This window comes from Balaenoptera ricei, chromosome 20, assembly GCF_028023285.1.
Source record: "Balaenoptera ricei isolate mBalRic1 chromosome 20, mBalRic1.hap2, whole genome shotgun sequence".
Taxonomy (NCBI): domain Eukaryota; kingdom Metazoa; phylum Chordata; class Mammalia; order Artiodactyla; family Balaenopteridae; genus Balaenoptera; species Balaenoptera ricei.
Genome location: NC_082658.1, coordinates 57,029,984 through 57,051,358, shown reverse-complemented (window position 1 = coordinate 57,051,358; position 21,375 = coordinate 57,029,984). Strand labels below are relative to the sequence as shown.

The window sequence follows — 21,375 nt, the reverse complement described above, 5'->3', positions numbered from 1 at the left end:
ATATAAACAATATGCCAATAAATTTGAAAAGCTAGATGAAGTAGACAAGTTCCTAGAAAAACACATTACTACAGCTGACACCAGAAGAAACAGAAAATCTCAATGTAATAGTCCTAATTAATCCATAATTAAAAGCCTTGCAATAAAGAAAACTCTGGGCCCAAATGGCTTCACTAGGGTAATCTATCAAACATTTAAGGAAGAAATAATACCCATCTTAAACAAATTCTTCCAGAGAAGTGAGAAAGAGATAATTTGTCTTGAGAAGTCAGCATAAACTTTATGCTGATAAAGGCAGTACCTGATAAAACCTGATAAAGGCAGTACAAACATACCTCGTATATTGTACTTTGCCTTATTGGGCTGCTCAGATACTGTGTTTTTTACAAACTGAAGGTTTGTGGCAACCCCATGTTGTCAGATGATGGTTAGCATTTTTTAGCAATGAAGTATTTTTAAATTAAGGTATGTACGTTATTTTTTTAGACACAGTGCTATTGCACACTTAACAGACTATAGTATAGTGTACGCATAACTTTTACATGTACTGGGAAACCAAAAAATTCATGTGAGTTGCCTTATTGAGATATTTGCTTTACTATAGTGGTCCGGAACCAAACCACAGTATCTCCAAGGTATGCCCGTAAAAGAAAAGAAAATTACTCCTGAATGTAGATGAGGAACTGCTGAACAAAACACAGTGTTAGCAAACAGTCCAGCAGGAGGGGAGAGAGATGACTATATCAGGACCTAGTTGGATTTCTTCCAGGAGTGCAAGGTAGTTTGACAGGTTACTGCATTCATTATTAACAGGATAAAGGAAAAACCATCTCAACATATGTAGAAATGCTTTACTGCTGTAAAACACAGTAATAATTTTAAAAGGTTGATCTGGTCCATTTCTTTTGTCTACAGGTGAAGAAATTTTCCACCCATTGGGTGTAAAGCAGCCTCTCAGTGAAATTTTCCGCTACTGATTTCCTTTACCTGCCCCATTCTCAGGAGGTTGAGTTTTTTCTCAAAGTTAGGTGATGCATCTCTAACCAGAGAGACTGACACCCCTTTCTCTCTCTCTTCTCCTCCCCAGCCTCGCCTTCTTGCAGTTCCCAGTATTGATGCACCAGGTCGAGGCCAACGGTAAGGAAGGACATACCTCTGACATGTAGGACATCCACTCTTTCTCACTGTCGGGCCTCTTAGAGTAAGAGTTGTAGAAGACGACATCTTTCACCAGCACAGCCAGGGCTCTCAGGATGAAAGAGGCAAACAAGTTCATGTGGATATAGTTGCGTGTGCAGTGGAGTTTTCTGTGCAAGGAGAAAACCGAGTGTCTTCCCTCAGAAAAGAATGGCTCAGACCAACAGGTGTGTGCCTGAAACCTGTGTATCTGTCACTGAAGGGCACGGGTTCAGAGTGTAGTCTCCAGAGCTGGATAGCTGGCGTAAAGGATCTTTTCTCTCTGTGCCTCATTTTCCTCACGTGTAAGATGGAGAGAATAACAGCTATCATCTATAGAATGCTCAACATGCCAGGCTATGTTCCAAGCTATTTGCCTGTGGGTACTTATGGGTATCCTTACTCCTTACAGCTCCCAACATTACAAATGGGGGAATTGAGGCAGAAAGCTTAAGTCCAAAGTCCCAGAGCAGTAAGTGGCAGAGCTGAGATTTAGACCCAGAAACTCTGAGGTCAATATATGGCTCTCCGAGACTCTACTCCCTGTAAGAACAAGGGCACTCACCACAAAGGGCTGCAGGAGGATTCAACCAGTTAATGGGTGAAAAGTGCTCACACAGTACCTGGCACTTAAGTGCCTGGAAAATATCAGCTCTCGTGACCTCCCTCACCCAGCTGGGGCCTCCTGTGCCGGCTGATGTAAAACTGCATCCGCGGTCTCTCTAGCGAAAGGACCTTTTCCATCACTGTGCTCTCAGAGCCCTGCCTATGCCCCTGTGCAGCATATGTCCGTCCAGTCCTGCCTTGCTTTAGAGCTATTATTACTTTTTTAGTTTCCAAAAAGATTTGAGCGGGTCTTTGTGTTTTACCATTTATGCACCCTTCTCCCTAGACTGGGCCCAGAGCCAGAGACAAAATGGACACGTGGTCGACCCAGGCTCTGCTAAAGTTACTTCCTGCAGGGCCAGGCAGTTATTTTCTCCCGGCCTGGTTCTGGGACTTTGGGAAGGCGAGTGGAGGAGGTCACAGATAGCAGAGGGCACAGGCTGTGGAATTCTCTCCCATTGTTCGATCATTGTTCTCCCAGTGGGGTAAGTGGTCATGACTCCGCTCTCCACTCTAGGACCTCAAGAACACCATGGGATTGAGGGGTGAGGTGGGGCCAGCCCTGGGCCTCGCAGAGCCCAGGTGGGAGCTGCTCTGGAATCAGCATCCAGGTCTCCAGGGTCCCCATCCAGGTCTCCACATCTGCGTCGAACGCTCATTCTGCCACATTACACTCCGTGATGTTCCTGAATGGACCAAGACCAGGAGACAGCCTTGGAGGGCTCCCTAGGGGGTCTACAAATATCTCACTCGGGTCGTTTCTAAAAACGTGATTTCGTAAAATGCATTCAGGTTTTGGATTCTGAAAGACAGTAGAAGGGAGTGAAAATGCTCAGGCTCTGGACCGCCCGGTGTGATCCTGGCTCCATCACTTGCCAGCTGTGTGATTGTGAGCAAGTCACGTCATCTCTCCATATTTCAGTTAACTCACTTATAAAATGGGGTAATAATAAGGCTAATCTCCTAGGATTAGAATTCATCTTAATTCTGATTAGAAAGAGACTTAAATGACTTGATGCATGTAATGTGCTTAGAACGGTGCCTGGCACCAATGAAGCACTCAAATGATTGATGGCTAATTGGAGTCCGAGGGCCCTGGATTAAAACCCCAGCTCTCCCACTCACTAATTCGTTTTGGGGAAGTTTCTTAATCTCATCCATAAAAATAATGCATCTGGTAGAGCTGTGGTGAGAAGGGGCTGTGGTAGTAATGGGTGTAACTAGGAATTTAGACCAGGGCTGGGCAGAGGTCATCTAATCCAAAAGAGGCAAAAGCAGAGTTAGGAGTCCCAGATTCCAGCCCTAGCTGTGCTTTGCGACCTGGGGTGACTCAGTGTCTTTCTCTGGACCTCTGAGATCTCTTTCCTTTGCCTACAAAATGGGATGGATCTCTCGGATCCCTTCCAGCTCTGAGGAGCCGTGAGATCATCCAGCCCAGTCTCCTGCCTTCTAAAGGGAGCCAACGAGCACGTGCCTGGGTACCTGTCTGAACACGTGACAGCAGAAGTTCCACTCACCGAAGAAACAAGAGGAGGGTGAGAGCCAGGAAGAGGGAGACGATGGAGAGGGAGTACCCCACAGTGTACAACAGCTGCAAGGTCGACAGCAAGGCGCGGTGTTCCACCTGAACGCAGAGAAAGAGCAGGTGTGACCGCCAAGCCAGGCAGCTATGGTGTCCAACCCCCTCTCCATGCCTCGAACCCTAGTAGACCTGTTTACACCACAGCTCTCTGGCACATCTCAGAGTTCGAGGAACCTTCATGAGTGAAGAGCCCACTGGGGTTCTCACCTCCATGGCTGGTCCCACTGCCCAGCAGTGATGCACTGAGATTCACAATATCATAGGAGCATCGTGCCCAGGACAAGAGGACATCTTGGGAATGAGGACAGGTTCTTTGCCCCCAAGCGTGCTGTCCCTAGAGCATCGGGGTCCCTGTCTCTGGAAGACAGGGCCGGGTTTCCATCGGGATGTCTCCTTCCTAAAGTAACTTTTCATAGATGATCTCTTTAAGAAAGACCCACTTAAACACTGGAATATTTTCCCTGAGTCCCAGGATACCCTGATTGTGAACAGAGGTTAGTTTACTGGCAATTCTGTTATTAAGTGTGATTTTCCAAAGGAGATCCCATCTTCTCACTCAATCCACTGTGCATATAGCCATCGAGATTATGTTTCTGAATAAGTTTTTGCACAAGAACCCATAGTAAATACGTATTACCTGCTAGGTTATGCCTAAACTTCTCTGCATAACTCTTTCATCAGCTTTACTGAAGTATAATTGGGGTACAATAAGCTGCACATATTTAAAGTGGTGAATTTGGACATGAATATATCTGTGATTTCATCACCACATTCAAGATCATGAACATTTCCATCACCTCCCGAAAGTTTCCTTGTGACCCTTAGTAATTCATCCCCTCTCACTATCCCTTGCCTTTAGAGAGTAGTTTGCATTTTCTAAAATGTTATATAAATGGAATCTTATAATATTCTATTTTTTGTTAGGCTTATTTCCCTCAGAATAATTATTTAGAGATTCATCCATGTCATAGCATGTACCAATAGTTCATTCCTTGGCTATTGTCAAAAAGGCAAGAAATAACAAGTGTTGGTGAGAATGTGGAGAAAAGCAAGCCCTCCTACACCGTTGATGGGAATGCAAACTGGTGCAGTCATTATGGAAAGCAGTATGGAGATTCCTTCCAAAAATTAAGACTAGAACTACCATTTGATCCAGCTATCCCACTTCTTGATATTGATCCAAAGAATACAAAAACACTAATTCAAAAAGATATATGCACTCTTATGTTCATTACTTACAACAGCCAAGATATGGAAACACCCTAAGCGCCCAGCAACAGCTGAGTGGCTAAAGAAGATGCGGTAAATATATACAAGAATACTACTCGGCCATAAAAAAGATGAAATCTTGCCATTTGCAAAAACATGGATGAACCTTGAGGGTATTGTGGTGAGTGAAACAAGTCAGACAGAGAAAGACAAATACTGTATGATTTCACTCATACGTGGAATATAAAAAAATGAACAAAAACAAAAAACAAAATAAACGATCAAACCAAACAAAAACAAACACATATATACAGAGTAGCGGTTACCAGAGGGGGAGGGGCAGGGGGATGGTGAAAAGAGTAAAGGGGATCAACTATATGGCAGTGGATGGAAAGTAAATTTTTGGTAGTGAGCACACTGTAGGGTATACAGAAGTAGCAATAGAATGTTGTCTACATGAAACTTAAATAATGCTGTAGACCAATATTACCTCAATAAAGAGTAAATCTAAAATTTTTAAAAATTTAATAGTTTATTCCTTTTTTATTGCTGAGTAGTATTCCATTGTGAATACACCGCAATTTATTTATGCACTCACCCACTGATGGACATTCGGATTGTTTTCAGAGTTTGGCTCTCACATATAAAGCTGCTCTGAGAATTTCTGTACAAGTTTTTTACGTGGACATGGGTTTTCATTTCTCTCAGATAAATATCTAGAAATAGAATGATGCGGTAGCATGGTGTACGTTTTAACTTCTCAAGAAACTGCCAAACTGTTTTCTAAATAAGTTGTATCACTTTACATTCCCACCAGAGTGCCGGCTGCTTGAGGGTCTACTACCATTTCCTACAATCAGTCTTCTAAATTTTAATCATTCTAATGGGTGTGTAGTAGTACCTTATGGTGGCTTTATTTGCACTTCTCTAATGATTAATGATTTGAGAATCACTCTGTGTGCATATTTGCCATCTGTATATTTTATTTAGTAAAGTATCTGTTCAAATATTCGGCCACCTTTTAAATTGGATTGTTGGTCTTAATTTTGAATTGTAAATCTTCTTTATATATTCTAGATATAAATCTGTCAGATACATGTTTTGCCAGTATTTTCTCTCATTTTGTGGCTTGCCTTTTTATTAACAGCGTCTTTAAAAGAGCATAAGTTTTTAATTTTGATAAAGTCCAATTTATCAACTTTTTCTTTTACAGTCGTTTCCCGTTATCTGCAGTTTTGCTCTCTGTGGTTTCAGTTACCTGCTGTCAACCTTCGGTCCAAGAATATTAAATGGAAAATTTCGAAAATAAACAACTCATGAATTTTAAATTGTGCGCCATTCTGAGTAGCGTGGTGAAATCTCACACCGCCCCTCTCTGTCCTTCCTGAGCCATGAATCATCCCTCTGTCCAGCATATCCTGCCCATTAGTCACTTAGTACCCCTCTTGGTTATTAGCTAGACTGTCTTGGTACAGCAGTGCTTGTGTTCAAGTGACCCTTATTTTACTTAATAATGGCCCCGAAGAGTATTGATGCTGGCAATTCGGATGTGCCAAAGAGAAGCCACGAAGTGCTTCCTTTAAGTGAAAAGATGAAAGTTCTCGACTTAATAAGGAAAAAAAAATAAAACTCATATGCTGAGGTTGCTAAGATCTACAGTAAGAACCAATCTTCTACCTGTGAAATTTTAGAGAATTGTGCTAGTCTTGCTGTCACACTTCAAACTGCAAAAGTTACGGCCACAGTGCATGATGAATGCACAGTGAAGATGGAAAAGACAGTGTGTACAATTTTGAAAGACACACACACACACACACACACACACACAATCTCCTTAAAAAAGCACCAGTTAACATGCATAAGGACCCCCAGTGAGTTGTCAGTTGGAAGAACATAACATATCTCGTTTGCCAAAACTCCAAAGGGCATAGATTTACTAACACTAGCCTTTTTTGGGCAAAAATTCAACCCTCTACTAGAAACACAGGTAAACATGGCCAGAAACTTTTTTTTTAAGTATTTGATTTCTTGGAAATATGGCCATTTGCAGAGAGGGGGAGGCAATGCCCGTGTCCTCACTGCTCTAAAGAGAGAAAACTTTACTTCCTGTCTTGGAAAGTGCAGTTTTCCCATCTTGCTTTGCTGTCCCTGTCGGCAGACCTCAGCCCAGAGCAAGCAGCAGGCATCTCACACCTGCTGGTGAATTCCTTGTCACCGCCTCTGTTTCCAGTCTCTTCAGAGTCACCTGGGGAGCTTTCCCACCAGTACTGACACCTAGACCCCCACCACACGCCCACTGACTCAGAATCTGTGAAACCATTCATTCAATATTTACTAAGTGCCCACTGTATGTAAAGGCTTTTGTGCACCTTTAGCAGCACTAGGCCAGGGGTGGCAGGTATTCTGATATAACTCTGACTTTGTCATTGTCCTCAAGCAGCTTCGTCCAGGAGGGAAGATAGGAAATATATACAAAGTGCACAGTTCACGGCATGCAGTGAGCATGAGTTTGGTGTTGTGAGAAAAGTCAGACAAATTCTTGAGATAAGCTGGATCCAACCCAAGCACAGGTATGATTTTAATACCTTTAAGAGGTGTGACCTGTCACATGGTCTAGGGAACACGGACTTGTGCCAACTCAAGTCAAGTAATAAAGTTAAAAAGAGGTTGAGAAAAAAAAAAAAAAAAAAAGAGGTTGAGAAAAAATTCCCTGCGGAGGTAGAGGATCTGATGGAAGGTTCTTCATGCCTCATGGGAAGATGTGATAGACAAGAGAGCCAAGGATGGGCCAGTTCCCACTGGGAAGGAACCACAGACATGATATGACGATTTACTGCCCAGCGAACAGGCTGGACCCTGGTGACGGAGCCAGCACTCTTACTTACATCGTGGCGACGAGGGGTCAGGCTCTCTCCAGAGAACTGTATGTCTATCAACTCTTTCAGCCCTCACACGGTACACGCAATAAATACACTCTGCTGGGGATGGACGGGGAAGCAGAGGCACAGAGCAGTGAAGGGTGGGGTATAAACAGCTAGGGAGCAAAGACTCTGGACGTGAAGTCGGGCTGCTAGGCCCTTGGCCTTGAGCTTGTACCCCGGATGCTAGGTGTGTGTCCCTCAGGACACACTGCCTCCTGCCACCACCAAGTCTACATTCTAGGAGGGGGTAGATGCCAGAGAATGTCAGAGAGTGACAGGTGCTATAAAGGCTGGGGGGAGTGGTAGAAAGTGACCATGGAGACCATTCTCCACGGGGTGGCCTTGGAAGACTTCACTTGGAAGGAGACATTGAGCTTGAAATGTGACTGATGGGAAGGAGAAGCCACAGAAGAGCCGGGGAAAGTGTTCCAGGCGGAAGGAACAGCAAGCACAGAGGCTGGGGCTCCTTCCCTGAGAGGTTCACGTCTCATCCCAGCAGCAGAAGGGATTCTGCGGCTGCCGTCCCGGTTGCTGTTTTGGGTGACGGAGGACCTTCCCAGGTGAGTCTGGGGCAGGCGCACTGGGGGCGGGCTCTTTGTGTGGCCCCTGTTGCGGGGACCCCGGCAGAGGTTGGTTTGGGCCGCAGGGCCCGTCCTCACCGAGCCCAGCTGACTCACTTTTTGTTTGAAGCTGTGGTCCTCCGCGCATTCGGAGTTGTCCTGCCAAATATCTGTGGAGTTCTCCAGCGTCTGCCAAGTGCCCTGAGAAAGGCAGTATCTGTAGGCCCTTCCTGAGTTCTCTGAAAGTAAACACAGCTCTGGGGGAAAGGTCAGAACACGCAGCCCGTTCCCCGAGCACGTGGGAAGGCCCTCATCCTCACCGCAAAGCTGTGGAAAATCCCAGGGAAAAGGAATTTTCACTTCCCCTTCTGGAGGCTCATAGCATCCTTGCTGTTTATTTAGGATGGAAAGAAAAACACGGAAGCCTCTACATCTCATAACAAACCATGTTCCGTTAATGTCTGCTGTGTTTACCCAAAGTCCCCGGAGCTGGAACGGTCCCTCGTGACTCAGAGATGTGACAGCCCTCCAAGGTGTGGCCCAGCTGGGAGACGCAGACCTGGGGCTTCCTGATGCCCAAGAGGCCGTGTGCCATGAAGAAGAGAGGGCGCTGGACCGAGCCAGCTCTGCCACCTATGAGCTCTGTGGCCTTAGGCAGCGCCTTACCCATCTCTGTCCCTCAATTCCTGCTTCTGATGACAAGTCTTGACTATCCTATCTCCAATATTTTTCTTTACTCTTTCTTCTTCTTCCCAAGCTCTTGCCTCTACCTGTATCCACATCCTCATCCTCTCTTTTTCTGGACCACTGCAGGAGCTTCCAAACTCGCCTCTCCGATCCCCCTCCATCCCTCAGTTCATCAACCACAGGCTACCAGCGTCATCTCCCCAAACCACAAACCCTACGATGTCCTTCTCATGCCTTAACACCTTCACTGGCTCCACATAATCTTTCTCTACGGAGGGGAGTTTAAAGCCTGTAGCATAAAGCAGTTTGCTTCGCGATCAGGCCCCAGCCTCATGGTCAGTCTTCTGTGCCTGTATATTCTCTCCCTTCTCATATTCTAATGCTCCTTCCTCTAATCTCATCCGCAAGAACTCTGCTCCATCCTTTCTTCTCCAAATCCCTCCACTTGTGCCACGTCCTCCTTTGACATCAGGCACCCCATTTGGATTCTAAAAATTTGATGCACACGATGTCGAGGGGAAGAGTCACTTCCTACCTTTTGGGACTCACACTCCCTTGAGTACATTTCAGGAGCCCAGAACCCAATTTTTTTTTAAAAGGCCTTTAACTCAACTTCTTTGTAAGTTTGGATTTTTGATCACTTTTTCTCTTAAAGTGGAATCGACCTGTGTTTTTAGCTCTTGGGAAGGAACAGGTAGACGGTAGGGCTGGGCGATGCTGATCTGTTCCATGTGCCCTCAAGGAGTCGCAGACTTTCGGGTCCTTAAAGCCCTGAAGGAATCCGAGGGGTGTGACCTTGGTGGGGCTCGGCCTCAGCTCCCACTTACGAAGCACCTACTGTGTGGTGGACCCAATGTGTGCCTTCCCATTCATGCCTCAAAACGCCCTTAAGAATCGGCTGTTATTCACTTCACTTTACAAGGAAACCACAGCTTAGAGGGCTCTGGGAACTTTCCCAAAGTCTCAGAGTATAAAGCCCTCCCTCAGGGCTCCTGACTTCAGCAAGCTCTTTCCTCCCCCACTGAACTGACCCCGCTGGTCCAGCAAACTCTCTAGTATCTTCCCTTCAGCTTCACATCCTCAGGCCTTCTGGGCTGATTCCCACTGAATTTCCCCAGATGACAGTTCCATAGAATATGTCACTACTGCTCCCATCCAGAAATGCATCTTCCTTCGAAATTCTCTCTCTTTGCTCTGGAGGCATCAAAATATTGAAACCAAACTTTAACTGATGTGATGATTTCTTGGGCTGAAATTAAGTACCAAATATCACCATCTCCCCTTCTCAGAAACCTATTCTCGGGAATTCCCTGGTGGTCCAGTGGTTAGGACTCCACGCTCTCACTGCCGAGGGCCTGGGTTTGATCCCTGGTTGAGGAACTAAGATCCTGCAAGCCGCGCGGTGTGGCCAAAAAAAAAAAAAAAAAAAAGAAAGAAAGAAACCCATTCTCATTTTGTTTGGCCTGGAACTTTGTAATCACTGATGTTCCTTGAGAATAGCGGTCTGTTCTTAGATTTGAATTGTTTCACTCCCCACCCGTCCAGAATCACACAACCAGGAGGCTGGGCTGCTGGGGCAGGTGGAGGTGGGTTCTAAGTAATGGTAACTTCAGGGCAAGCTAAGGGTAAAATTCCCCATCTAAGTCCCATGGGGCTGAAAAGCACCAATTCGTCCCAACGCTATTGCAAGGGTCGTCTTGATGGCCTTCCTCTCCATCCGAGAAGCAAGAACTGCCCGGATGTCAGCATCCCAGCCTTGCTCCGCATCTCCTTCTCCTCTCCGTGACGGTGATAAGTCTTACTCTCACTGCAGCAAAGTCTGTGGTAGCCAGACTTGGACTCTCAGCTCTTCAAAGAAAAGAGGGGTCTGATATAAACAGAACCTCCAGGCACAGAAGACTTGCAGGAAGACAAGAGAAGAAGCAGAGAGGAAAAGGAAGATGTGTTACTGACAGCTTAGAAGGAGACCTTTCGTGGGAGAAGAGGGCTGGAGAAAAGAACCTGGTTGGAGCCTTCCCCTAACCGCCCCTTGGCTGGTCTGCCCAGGAGGGACCAGCCATAAAGGAAGTGTTAGAAATTGGTAAAATAAGACTTATTACCTTTGCGCCACCAAGGTAAGTATGAAGGGCAGGGAACAGAGACATTTCCTGCAGTGGAATGAGGCCAGCACACATACTGATCAAAGGTCCCGTTACAAACTGTGCCTGCAGAAAGAAGAGGACAAAATAAACTGATGGAGCCCAGAACCCACCTCCCTGGCATCAGAAGCTGGTGTAGGCTGCATAGGGACCAGCAGGGGGCGTCGCACTCTCCAGACGGGTCAAGGATGAGGAGCCACGTGGAGAGGACAGGAATGCTTCATGCAGCCCCACACTGTGGCTCTGTCTACCCAACTTGACCCCTGGCGGTGGTCCAGCCTTTTATGTCAATGTGCACGTCACACTGATTTTGGTTTACTTTACATGAGCTGAACTCTCACAGAAACTCAGGGTCAGGAGGACACTTGGATGTTCAGCCAGCATCTTCTGTCCCATAATTAACTAAATAATTGTCAAACCTTCACCAGTTAGATCCTGGAACACCCTTAATATGAAATGTGCAAAATGACCAGTGGATATAAGGGGATTTGCAGGATCCAGGTCCTTGGTCATGTGTACCTGACGCAAGCACTACCTGGTCAGACTTCTCTGTTTGAAGATTAATCCAATGATCATTATGAAATATTTGGGCACCTCAAACTCAGGGTATGATTTACACCCTGGCACTTGGCAATGAGATGCTACAGACATTAGCCCCACCCTTATGGGCCCCCAGAGTCAAATGAGGGGTTTCAGGCTGGTCCCCAAACATCCGTATTGCAAGCTCCTCACTCCTGGTTACCAAGCATCATTTCCTACCATTGGCTCCCTATTAAGCTAGAACTCGGGGGCCACTCAGGGTGAAGAGCCAGGCTGCTGGTATCGGGACCCTGCCAGCGCAGATCTGCTGGGTTCCGGGCTGGCTCGGGGCACCCTATGGACCTGGTTGCCAAGTGTCAGCTCCCAGCGTGTGGGCGCTCACCTGGCTGAGCTGCCCAAAGCGTGGCACCTGATCAGGAGGACCTGCCCTACTTTGACCTCAGAAAGCAATATTCCTCTAGGCGGGAGTGGTTCCTGCAATGAATCAAGCCTCGGTGGCCGCCCACCTGGCTGAAGGACTACTTAGAGGGAGGAGGGCATAGCTTGGAGGCTGGGACTGCCTTCAGGTCAGGAAAAGGCAGAGAGAGTTTATACTGTCCTGTCAACCTCCGGGTCCCTGAATGAAATGATCTGAAAGAAGCCAGGAGAACAAGGAGGAGGCAACTTTCATCCACAGTCCCCAGTCTCAGAGGCAGTGGGCCAAGGCTCCTTATTCCTTTCTTTTCTTTAAAAAAAAAAAAAAAAAAAAGGATCTGGATGTATCCAAAGAGTCAGCATGTAGGCAGGAGAGGCTATGGGCTGACCAAACTATTAACATATTAGCTAGAATGCTCTAAACCTAATGTAGACCAGGATAAGAGAAGTGTTAACACCATGGGAGACCGAAGGACACCCCCCTCAAAACAGAGTAGATTCCTGGGTTAATCTACAACAGTGGCTCACGTCATGTGATTAGGTGGTCAGTGTGCTGTGACAGATGGCTTTTATCAAAGATGGCCACACGCATATATATCCCATCTCGCATGCTCTTTTACAATGGAGGCAGGTAGCCTTTCTAACTGTCTGACCCAACTGAACATGGCAGAAGTGACTTCCAAGGCAAGGTCACAAAAGGCAACGTGGCCTCTGGTCATGCTTGTCCTTGCAACCCAGCCACCATGCTGTGAGGAAGCCCAGGCCATATGGAGAGACCACATGGAAGTGTTCCAGCCAACAGCCCCAGCTTGATTCCCAGCATCAAGCAGCACACATGGGCGTGAACCAGGCTTCAGATGAATCCAACCCCTGGCTTTTGAGTCTTCCAGCTAAACTCCAGACGTTGTAGAGCAGACACAAGCCATCTTCAGTGTGCTCTGTCTGAATTCCTGACCCACAGAAACTGTGAGAGATAATAAATCATTGTTATTACTGTTTTAAGCCACGAAGCTTTGGGGCTATTTGTTATACAGCCATAGATAACTGATACATGTACTTACCAGAAGTTTGCTTGAGTAAGTCTCTCAGACACTTCTCTTTGTACTGAGCCCACTTCCGAGTTGTCTCCTCAAGGAGAGATCCCGTAACCTGAGCAGAGAAAACCACGGTGACCCGCAGTTAGCAGCAAGCACAGAGGTGGCCTTGCCGTCATCTCACACCATGATTCTCAAACCTTCCCACTGATGAGTCCATAATGGCCTGCACCTCGAAACAATTTCTTTGGTAACTTATTTCCTATCTTCAAGATACATACACATTTTACATGCGCTCCATAATCTAATCATATTGGGTTTGAAACAAACACAAAAGATGTTTTTCAAAATCTTCAATGAGCTTGACATTTCAAGAGGACGCAATGTGCCCAACCTGACGTTTCACAACCAGCCAGAAGAACAGCTGCATGCTTCTAAGACTCTGTGGATCTCAAAGAGAGGGGCAGTGCACTAAAAGGGCTCAACGGTGGTCAGAGAAGAGCCAGAACAATTGCAGGGCCTGTGCTGTCCCGCCCAGGTGGCTGTGGGTCCAGACTTGAAGACATCGGGTCACAGATGCTCTGCTACTGTACCGAGGCTTCGGGATCCTTTGTCTTTCCAACATCCCATAGAACCTTGGATATACAGCATACATTTGGGGGGCCTTCCAGATAATTGGGTTGTCTAACAACTTCTAATTGTGTAGCTGAACCATTGGTTTTGGTTTTAAAGGGGCTTTCCCTTCTTCAATTTACTCATTTTAATTGAGAACTTACTGTGTGCCAGGCTTTCCATTAGGAAGGAATTAAGGGGGTACAAAGATGGACAAGACACAGTCTCTGCCCTAAAGGACTCAGCGTCTGCTAAAGATAAGGTGATTATACAAGCGGCTGGCCTAAGTCGGGTGACAGTCTCACCCTGTCTTCCTCTGCTTCCAAACAGGCCCCTACCTAGTGGCTCAGTTCTGGCATCATCGTCCTCTCAGCCACAAACCAGAAGCCAGGAGTCGTCCCCCACTCCTCCCCTCCCCCCCCCCACATCCACCTATGCACCCGAGTCTGTCCTCCTGCATTTCTCTCCTCTCCAAGCTGGCCTCCCATTCCCTTCACCTCCTCACTGGTGCCACGTCCCCCCTCCATGCTGTTCCAGGGGGACTGGTCCCCAGGGCTGACCTGAGAACGGGGGCTCCCCTGCCTAGTCTTCCCCTCAGGACCCCTTGAGTCAAGACTGAACTTCTCACCCACACCCGTCCCAAGTCTCTCAACCCCCAACCTGCTCTCCCATGACTTGGGATCTTTGCCCTTCCCGTCGGCAACTCCCTTCCACACTCGCTTCCCCTGGCTCACTCCCTGGTTCATGTGTCAATGCTCAACTCAAGCTCATGGCTGCTGGTCCCATTTGGCCACGTCTCTCACTGAAGCCTGGAGCTAGTAACCCTCCACGGTGCCCCGGGACCCCACACACAACCCATCACTTTGTACTGTCATCGGCGGGTCACACGTTCATCTCGCTCACTACCCCGTATGTTCCTGGAGGGCCGAGCTGGCCCTTCATCTCTGAACACCAGCCCTTAGCACAGGGGCTACTGTCCTCTTTCTCCCTCATTTTCCAGCTAAAGAAACAGAGGCTCAGAGATGGAGCGAGGAGGGGGCTGGGATGAACCCGGCAGGGGTTAAATATGTGATCTGGGCTAAGATCACCCAGCAAATCAGTCAGCTTTGTGGCTTTGTCTCCTCTCACAAGGGGTAACAAACTCAGTGCTTTTCTGGGCCAGGTAGGTAACCTGAAAGAATGAGGTGGGATAGGTGATGGTGGGGCTATTGTAAATTGGGGAGACAGTCCACCAAAAGGCATTCAGACACACACACACACACACACACACACACACACACACAGAGAGGGAATGAAACAAACAAACAAAAACCATCTATGAGCCTCACAGGTAGCTAGTTTTCACCTCCTGAGTAATTAGTCCAATCTACCCCCTCCCTCCTCTGCCCACCATGCCCCCCTGCCCAATCCCATGGCATTCACATTAGGGTCTGAGAGTAGTTCCTTTGCAATTTTTCCAGAGAATCACACAGCCAACTTTCTGAAGAAGACCTAGTATGGCCATCATTGGACAAGAGGTGCCCAAACTTTCTCAGCTCTCGGTGCCTTTCGTGTCTCGATAATTTTCCCACAGCATCCCCAGGCCAAAAGAAATATCTAAAGTTCCACTAATTAAGTAGGTAGGCCTGAACAAACTTAGTGTCTGCTGGGGATTGTAAAACGTCTCAGACCTGAGAATCAGATTGGCCGTCACCACCTGTGCTCCTGTACCACACTGATTTTTGTGCAGTGCTTGCTTTTTATCACAGCAACTGCAAAGAAGCCCAGCTTTGCAAAGATACAACATCATCCAAAGGAATGGATAATAATAATGAAGTGCTGCTTCCCTCAAAAAACTAAAATATCTAACAGCACCCCTGCGAGTTCACAGCGGTGCCCTGGGGCACCTTAGCACACAATTTGGGAACCATGGGATTAGCCAATAAGTAGTCATCATGATGATAATGATGCTGAAATAATTGGCATTTATCCCTTGGTTTCAGTTTCCAGTGAGTTTTAAATCTCCAGTAATAATCTCTCTCTCAGTTATGGCCCAAGAGGCACAATGGAACATAAGAACACATTGCTTAAAGGAATACACATCCTAATGGGACCATAACTGACTATATTATTTTTACAAATTCAGCAGAGATGTTGATAACCAAATCATCAGCTTCCACATTCCTCCATGTCACCAAAGAGAGACCCTTTCTTGGATAAAGTCAGCCTGTTTATATCCACCAGGACCCGGCAGAGGAAGAGATAATAAAATCAATAGTATATGTGAGCTGTCCCGGGACTAACATTCTCCTATCCCCCTGCTCTTTGCCGTGACTAATAGCCATGGTCGAAAGAAAAAAATAAAACCTAAGAAGCCCTGAATCTGGTCAGTCTAGAAGAGCTGGACAGACTCAGACTGTCTTCCCAGGTATTTGTCCTAACGACACCAAAAACACAGGCGGCAAATCCAAGTTCAATCACAGCCAAATCCAAATAAAGTAATGACGAGTGGATGTTTTCTAACTGGAAAAGTTCAGCTTGATCTCGATTCCTCTTTTCCTTGCATGGGCAACGAGCATCACAACACACTTGGCTGAGAAGGGAGTAAGGAAAAGGGGGGAAAAGCCGCTGCTGACTTGCTTTAAATAAACCTTCTAGGGCTTCCCTGGTGGCGCAGCGGTTGAGAATCTGCCTGCCAATGCAGGAGACACGGGTTCGAGCCCTGGTCTAGGAAGATCCCCCATGCTGTGGAGCAACTAGGCCCGTGAGCCACAATTACTGAGCCTGCGCGTCTGGAGCCCGTGCTCCGCAACAAGAGAGGCCGCGATAGTGAGAGGCCCGCGCACCGCGATGAAGAGTGGCCCCCGCTCGCCTCAACTACAGAAAGCCCTCGCACAGAAACGGAGACCCAACACAGCCAAAAACAAAATATAAATAAATAAAAATTTTAAAAAATAATAATAAAAAAAAATAAAACTTCTATTATTCTTTGTTACTGAAGGAATAGACTTCACTGTAAATAAAATAAAAATGAACAGACAAGCAAAAAGGGGAGAAGATGGAATCTTAATCTTTTCAGTTAGAAATAACCATCTCCTTCCAGGCTCTTCTCTCTGCACTCACATCCTTTTTCTTTCTTCTTTCTTTTCTTTTTCATTTTAACCCAAAAGGAAATCATACTGTTTTGTAGCCTTTTTTCCCACTAGAAGATATATTGTGACTGTATTTCCATTTCAAGAACTACAATTCTAAAACACCATTTTAAGAGCTCCATAATTTTCTATGGATGAATGTGATATAATTTATTTTTTAAATCCTCTAGCATTGAACATCTACATTGTTTTAGATGTTTGGTAATATAAATGATGCTGTAATGAAAATATTCTCAGCTAAAAATTTGAGCACATCTTTGTTTTCTTAGGAAAAATTCTTTGAATTGGAATTTCTGGGTCATATACTATACATTCTTAAAAGGTTTTGACAATGTACTGCCAAACTATCTATCCTAGCCAAAAAAATAATTTTTATTTAAAAATATTCACCTTTTTACACTCTCATCAGCAAAGTATGAAAGAGCCACACATTCACTTCTTAAAGAGCCTTAGAGAGTTTATATTTTTTGATGCCAAAGCAACTGCTAATTAACTGAGTTGTGGGGAGGGGGAGGAGAAGTGAGAAGATAGCACCGTTTCCCAGCTCGAATTTAGAAACTAAACTATCCCTGAGAATTTCTCATTAAGTGAATTTTATGAAGACTTCCAGCCAAAAAACACATCGCGGTCATCTATATCCATGCAGGGCCAGCGTCGATGAGCAAAACTCATCGTGGCAATCTATGCAAAGCCTTGTAACATAAACATCTGGAGAAAGAAGATGGGTTTTAAGATGGGTAACCAAGAGGAGGGTCTTCAGGATTATATACACACACCACAGGACAGACAGAGGGAAGAGGTTCTGAAAACAGACGGGATGGCAGAGGCGGGGAGGGGACACTGCTCACAGGCACATTATCAATTATGAAAATACCAAGGTGTGGCTTGGTCAGCGTCATAAGCTGGCCTGAGGCACTGCAGATTCTGCTGTTGTCACATAGAAATATTCGTATGTCAACAGCTTCCAAGGAATGCTGGGGATGAAAGAACACAGGACTGCAAATAGATGGGGGTAGGTGCGATGGCTCCACTGCTCACAAGCTATACCATCGCAGGTGATTGTGTAACTCCTGTGAATCTTAATTTCCCCATCTGTGAAATGGGTTCATAGGCTCATTGTGGGGGTTTGGGCAAGATGATTTAGGATAAAATGCCAAGTGCTGCAGCAGAGCTTGGCACCTAATAGACAATTGACACATGGTTGTGGATAGGAGGTGAACAAAACCAGGCAATTAGCTGAATATACTCCGTTTGAATATGAGATAGAGAATTGAAGCAGGGGTGAGAGACCTGTATCAACTCTCCCAACAACGGTCCTGCCACTAAGTAAGTCCCGGGGCAGGTGGCAGGCCAGGCCACGTCCCCTCAGGAATGTTCTGGTCACTCACGAGAGGCAGCCAGCATGGCAAGAATCCCATGAAACCATGGTCTGCGCTCACATCTACCATTTGTGAGGGTTTGAAGCCAGCCTCTGGGAGGACTTGGATACAGAGAATTTGGTAGGGGTTTTCTGCCTGTCTGGTTCTGGACCAGCACCAAAGAAAGTCTGATAAGGTGAACACTTATGAGAGCCAGCACCCAGCCCTCCCTCCATGGGCGCAGTAGGCATTCAGAATTCCGAGGCTGCAAACAGAGACTAACTCTGCCCATGGACCAAAGGAAGAAGAGAAGCGTTTCTCAAGACACTTCCTTACTCAGGTGAATGGAACTGAATTTCCTTCACATCATGGCCTGGTATGAAAAAGGAACCTTGAAAAGGGAAGGGGCAAAGGTCTCGTCTCCTTGGATAAGAATAAAACAAACTACCAAGAACGCCCAACTAAAGACGATAGTTACATACATTATGATACATCCCTGAAGACCTTAAACATCATGCCATGGAGCTACATTTTCTGATGTAGGAAAAAAGTTCAACCTCCTTGAGACTCAGTTTTCTCATCTATAAAATGGGGTTAACAGGAGACCCTCCCTCCCAGGGTTGCTGAGAGCATGAAATGAGATAATAAGGGCCCCGGACCTGGCACCAGACCTGGGGCATAGTAACTGTTTCATGAAAGTGTTAGTTTGTGATATTAGTGTATTTTGTTAAGAAAAAAAGCATATTGCAAGAAAATATTTATAGGATGAGTCTATGTTTGTTTTTAAAAAAACTATATGTAAATAAATGGTAGAAAAATGTCTTAAGTATAAGTGAAAAAAATGTGAATGAGGGTGATCTCTGAATGGTGGGATTACAGTGATGTGTAGTTTGTATTTATGCTTCTCTGGATTCGGTAAGTTTATTTTTGTAAAAAATGAGCATTCTGTATTTGTATAATAGGAAGGAAGGAAGGAAGAAATGGAAGGAAGGAAGGAAGGAAGGGGAAAAAAAATCCACCCATTCAATTTAAATAACTGAAACCTGCAAGAATGATGAAAGTGGACAGGAGGAAACATGCAGGAGTTCTAAATGCTCTTTGCAATGTTCACGCTGACATGGGAAAATGCTTATAATATGATGTAAAGGGGAGACCAGGATACAAAATGTTTTCTGCATCCTAATTCCAGCTGTGTAAAAAAAAAAAAAGCATAGAAAAAGGATTTGAGGAACATATGCCAAAATATGAACAGTGATTACCTCTGAATGCTTGGATTATGGTTGATCGTTATTGTCTTAATACTGTTTTACATTTTCCAAATTGCCTACAAGAGGCCTGAAGTGCTTCTACAGTCAGAAAATACATACAACTGATAATAATAACAGTAACAGTAATAATACAAACGGCTCTTACTTGCTTGATGGAAACCAGAAGCAGCAGGGCCAGGAAGGGCCTCGCAGGGGTCCAGAGAGCCCGCTTCCCAGGGGAGGGGGGAGGCCTGGCCCCCCGGGTGGCAGGGATGCCCGTGGGCAGTGTGTGGGCTCCGGGCAGGGGTCCCACTCTCCTACTCCTGGGCCCTGCCCGGCTCAGTTCCGGCCTCATCTTCCTCGCTGTGCAGTCACAAGTGCTGGCACATTGCTTGAACGGTCCAAGATGTACCACAGGCGGCCTCCTCTTGCATTCCTCTTCCTACGGCGAAAAAATGTTTGCACAAACCCTCTGGACGCCGCCCCAAGAGCGTCTGCCCCAGTCTAGAGCCATCTACCAAATCTCCAAAGTTTCTCATCTGTGACGACTCATCCCCCGTCCCGGCCCCCCCAAAAGGCAAGGAGATTTTTCCCAGACCTCCCCCAAGTCAGCTGTGCTCCTGGGACTTCCTGGACAGAGGCCGCCCAGGAGAAAAGGCAAAGCAGTCAGTGGGTTCCACCCCCTAAGCCCTGCTCTGTGCACAGGACCAGGGTGGGACCGGCTTGGGTTCCTGCTGCTGAGGACCAGTGGCAGGGAGGATGGGCCCCTAGCCAGTTCTGAGGTGGGCAGCTTTGTGAGGGGGACAATTCTTGCTAAGGCTTTAAGTTTGTCCAGGTTGGGCTGAGCCCAGCCACAAAGGCAGAGTCTCCTCTGGGCCCTGTTTATGCCAAGACTTCCAGAAAGACAGCTACCCAGCCCAGGAGATAGCAGCTCCTGACCCAGGGCCTGAAGCAAACCCTCACTCAGCACCTCGAGTTCCTGCCACACAACAGCCAAACAACATCCTAAAAATTCAAAAATGTGCACGCCTCTGGATTGCCCCTACTTGTTGCAAGCAAAGGTTGCTCAGTCCACCTGGCAGATCCTTTGTCAGAACCCATGATCCACTACTGCCAACTAACGTGTGTGTACTTTCTCACCACACCTCATATATATAAAATCTTTTCGCCTGGCATCCTATTTCATTCATCCTCACGATAACCCTGTGAGGGTATGATTATTTCTCCACCTGACAGCTGCAACATTGAGTTTCAGAGAGGTTAGGTGGTTTGCCCAAGGCCACACAGCAAGTAAATGGCCAGGATACCCAGGTCTTCTGACCAGTCACCTGACCACAGCTACTTGGTAAGGTGCCATATCTGACCCTAACCCTCTAGGTGAGTTCCTTTTCTCTAGTAGGCTCAGCACTGTGTCTCTGAGAGGCTCTGCTTGGCCCTTCTCACCCTCCCCTCCCTGTCTAGCTCCCGGCAGCTGCTTCCAAGTCTTTCCAGCCTCCTGAACTGGAGTCCCAGCAGAAGATGTCCTGACTGGATGAAACGCTGCTCAGCAAGAGACAGGAAGACCATGTTTCCATTTAGGGTTTTTTTCCCCCCAATAAGTTGAACCAGAGGAGCTTAACCTGGTTAACTTACCCAAGTGAGTGAATTCTGAACAGTTTGAGAAAAACAGGTGAGCGTCACTTAATGGAAATCCTTGGAAATCTTAAAAAAAATAAAATAAAATAAAGTGGCAAGACTCTAAATGTCAGAAGTAAAACACTCATAATGAACATAGACGCCACCCCCCGCCAGATGGACTCATATAATGACGTGACCTCTGGCGTCCATGTGTTCATCTCTTTGGGACAGCAGAGAGAGGGATGAAGTGACCAAGAGGAGGAAAACTGCTCACGTGATAGCTCTGATCCTGTGTGGGGCTGTAAAGCTAGTCTACAATGCACTTTACAGACTACCCTCCAAGCTGCCTGCTGGCAAAGACAGTGCCTCTTTGATAAGAATATTCTGTCTAACCTCTTTGAACTTCTTCTCAAAAACATCCTTTTTCTGAAGGGACAGGGGTTGGGGGACTGCACACGACTTCCCAACCTGTTGGATGGATGCCATCTAGTGATAAAACGAGGTAACTCCTCTTCCCACAAGACTGGCTGGCAACCAGGATAA

General features: G+C 46.3%; 2 protein-coding genes across 3 annotated transcripts in view; both read right to left on the bottom strand.

Moving 5' to 3' along the window:
- Positions 1-19,570, bottom strand: part of GLP2R (glucagon like peptide 2 receptor) — a 49,990-nt gene extending 30,420 nt beyond the window's left edge. Inside the window, exons 1-6 of one of the 2 annotated variants that reach the window (XM_059908465.1) lie at positions 19,382-19,570; positions 12,895-12,982; positions 10,841-10,945; positions 8,172-8,293; positions 3,300-3,406; positions 1,154-1,307 (exon numbers count right to left, since the gene is read on the bottom strand). In XM_059908465.1, the coding sequence (XP_059764448.1) occupies positions 1,154-1,307; positions 3,300-3,406; positions 8,172-8,293; positions 10,841-10,945; positions 12,895-12,982; positions 19,382-19,570 (765 nt within the window). The remainder of the gene's footprint in view (positions 1-1,153; positions 1,308-3,299; positions 3,407-8,171; positions 8,294-10,840; positions 10,946-12,894; positions 12,983-19,381) is intronic. The other variant, XM_059908466.1, reaches the window with a different exon arrangement.
- Positions 19,571-19,586: 16 nt separating this feature from the next.
- Positions 19,587-21,375, bottom strand: part of USP43 (ubiquitin specific peptidase 43) — a 106,360-nt gene continuing 104,571 nt past the window's right edge. The window contains exons 15-16 of the mRNA XM_059908462.1: positions 20,848-20,916; positions 19,587-19,657 (exon numbers count right to left, since the gene is read on the bottom strand). Of these exons, the coding sequence (XP_059764445.1) occupies positions 19,587-19,657; positions 20,848-20,916 (140 nt within the window). The remainder of the gene's footprint in view (positions 19,658-20,847; positions 20,917-21,375) is intronic.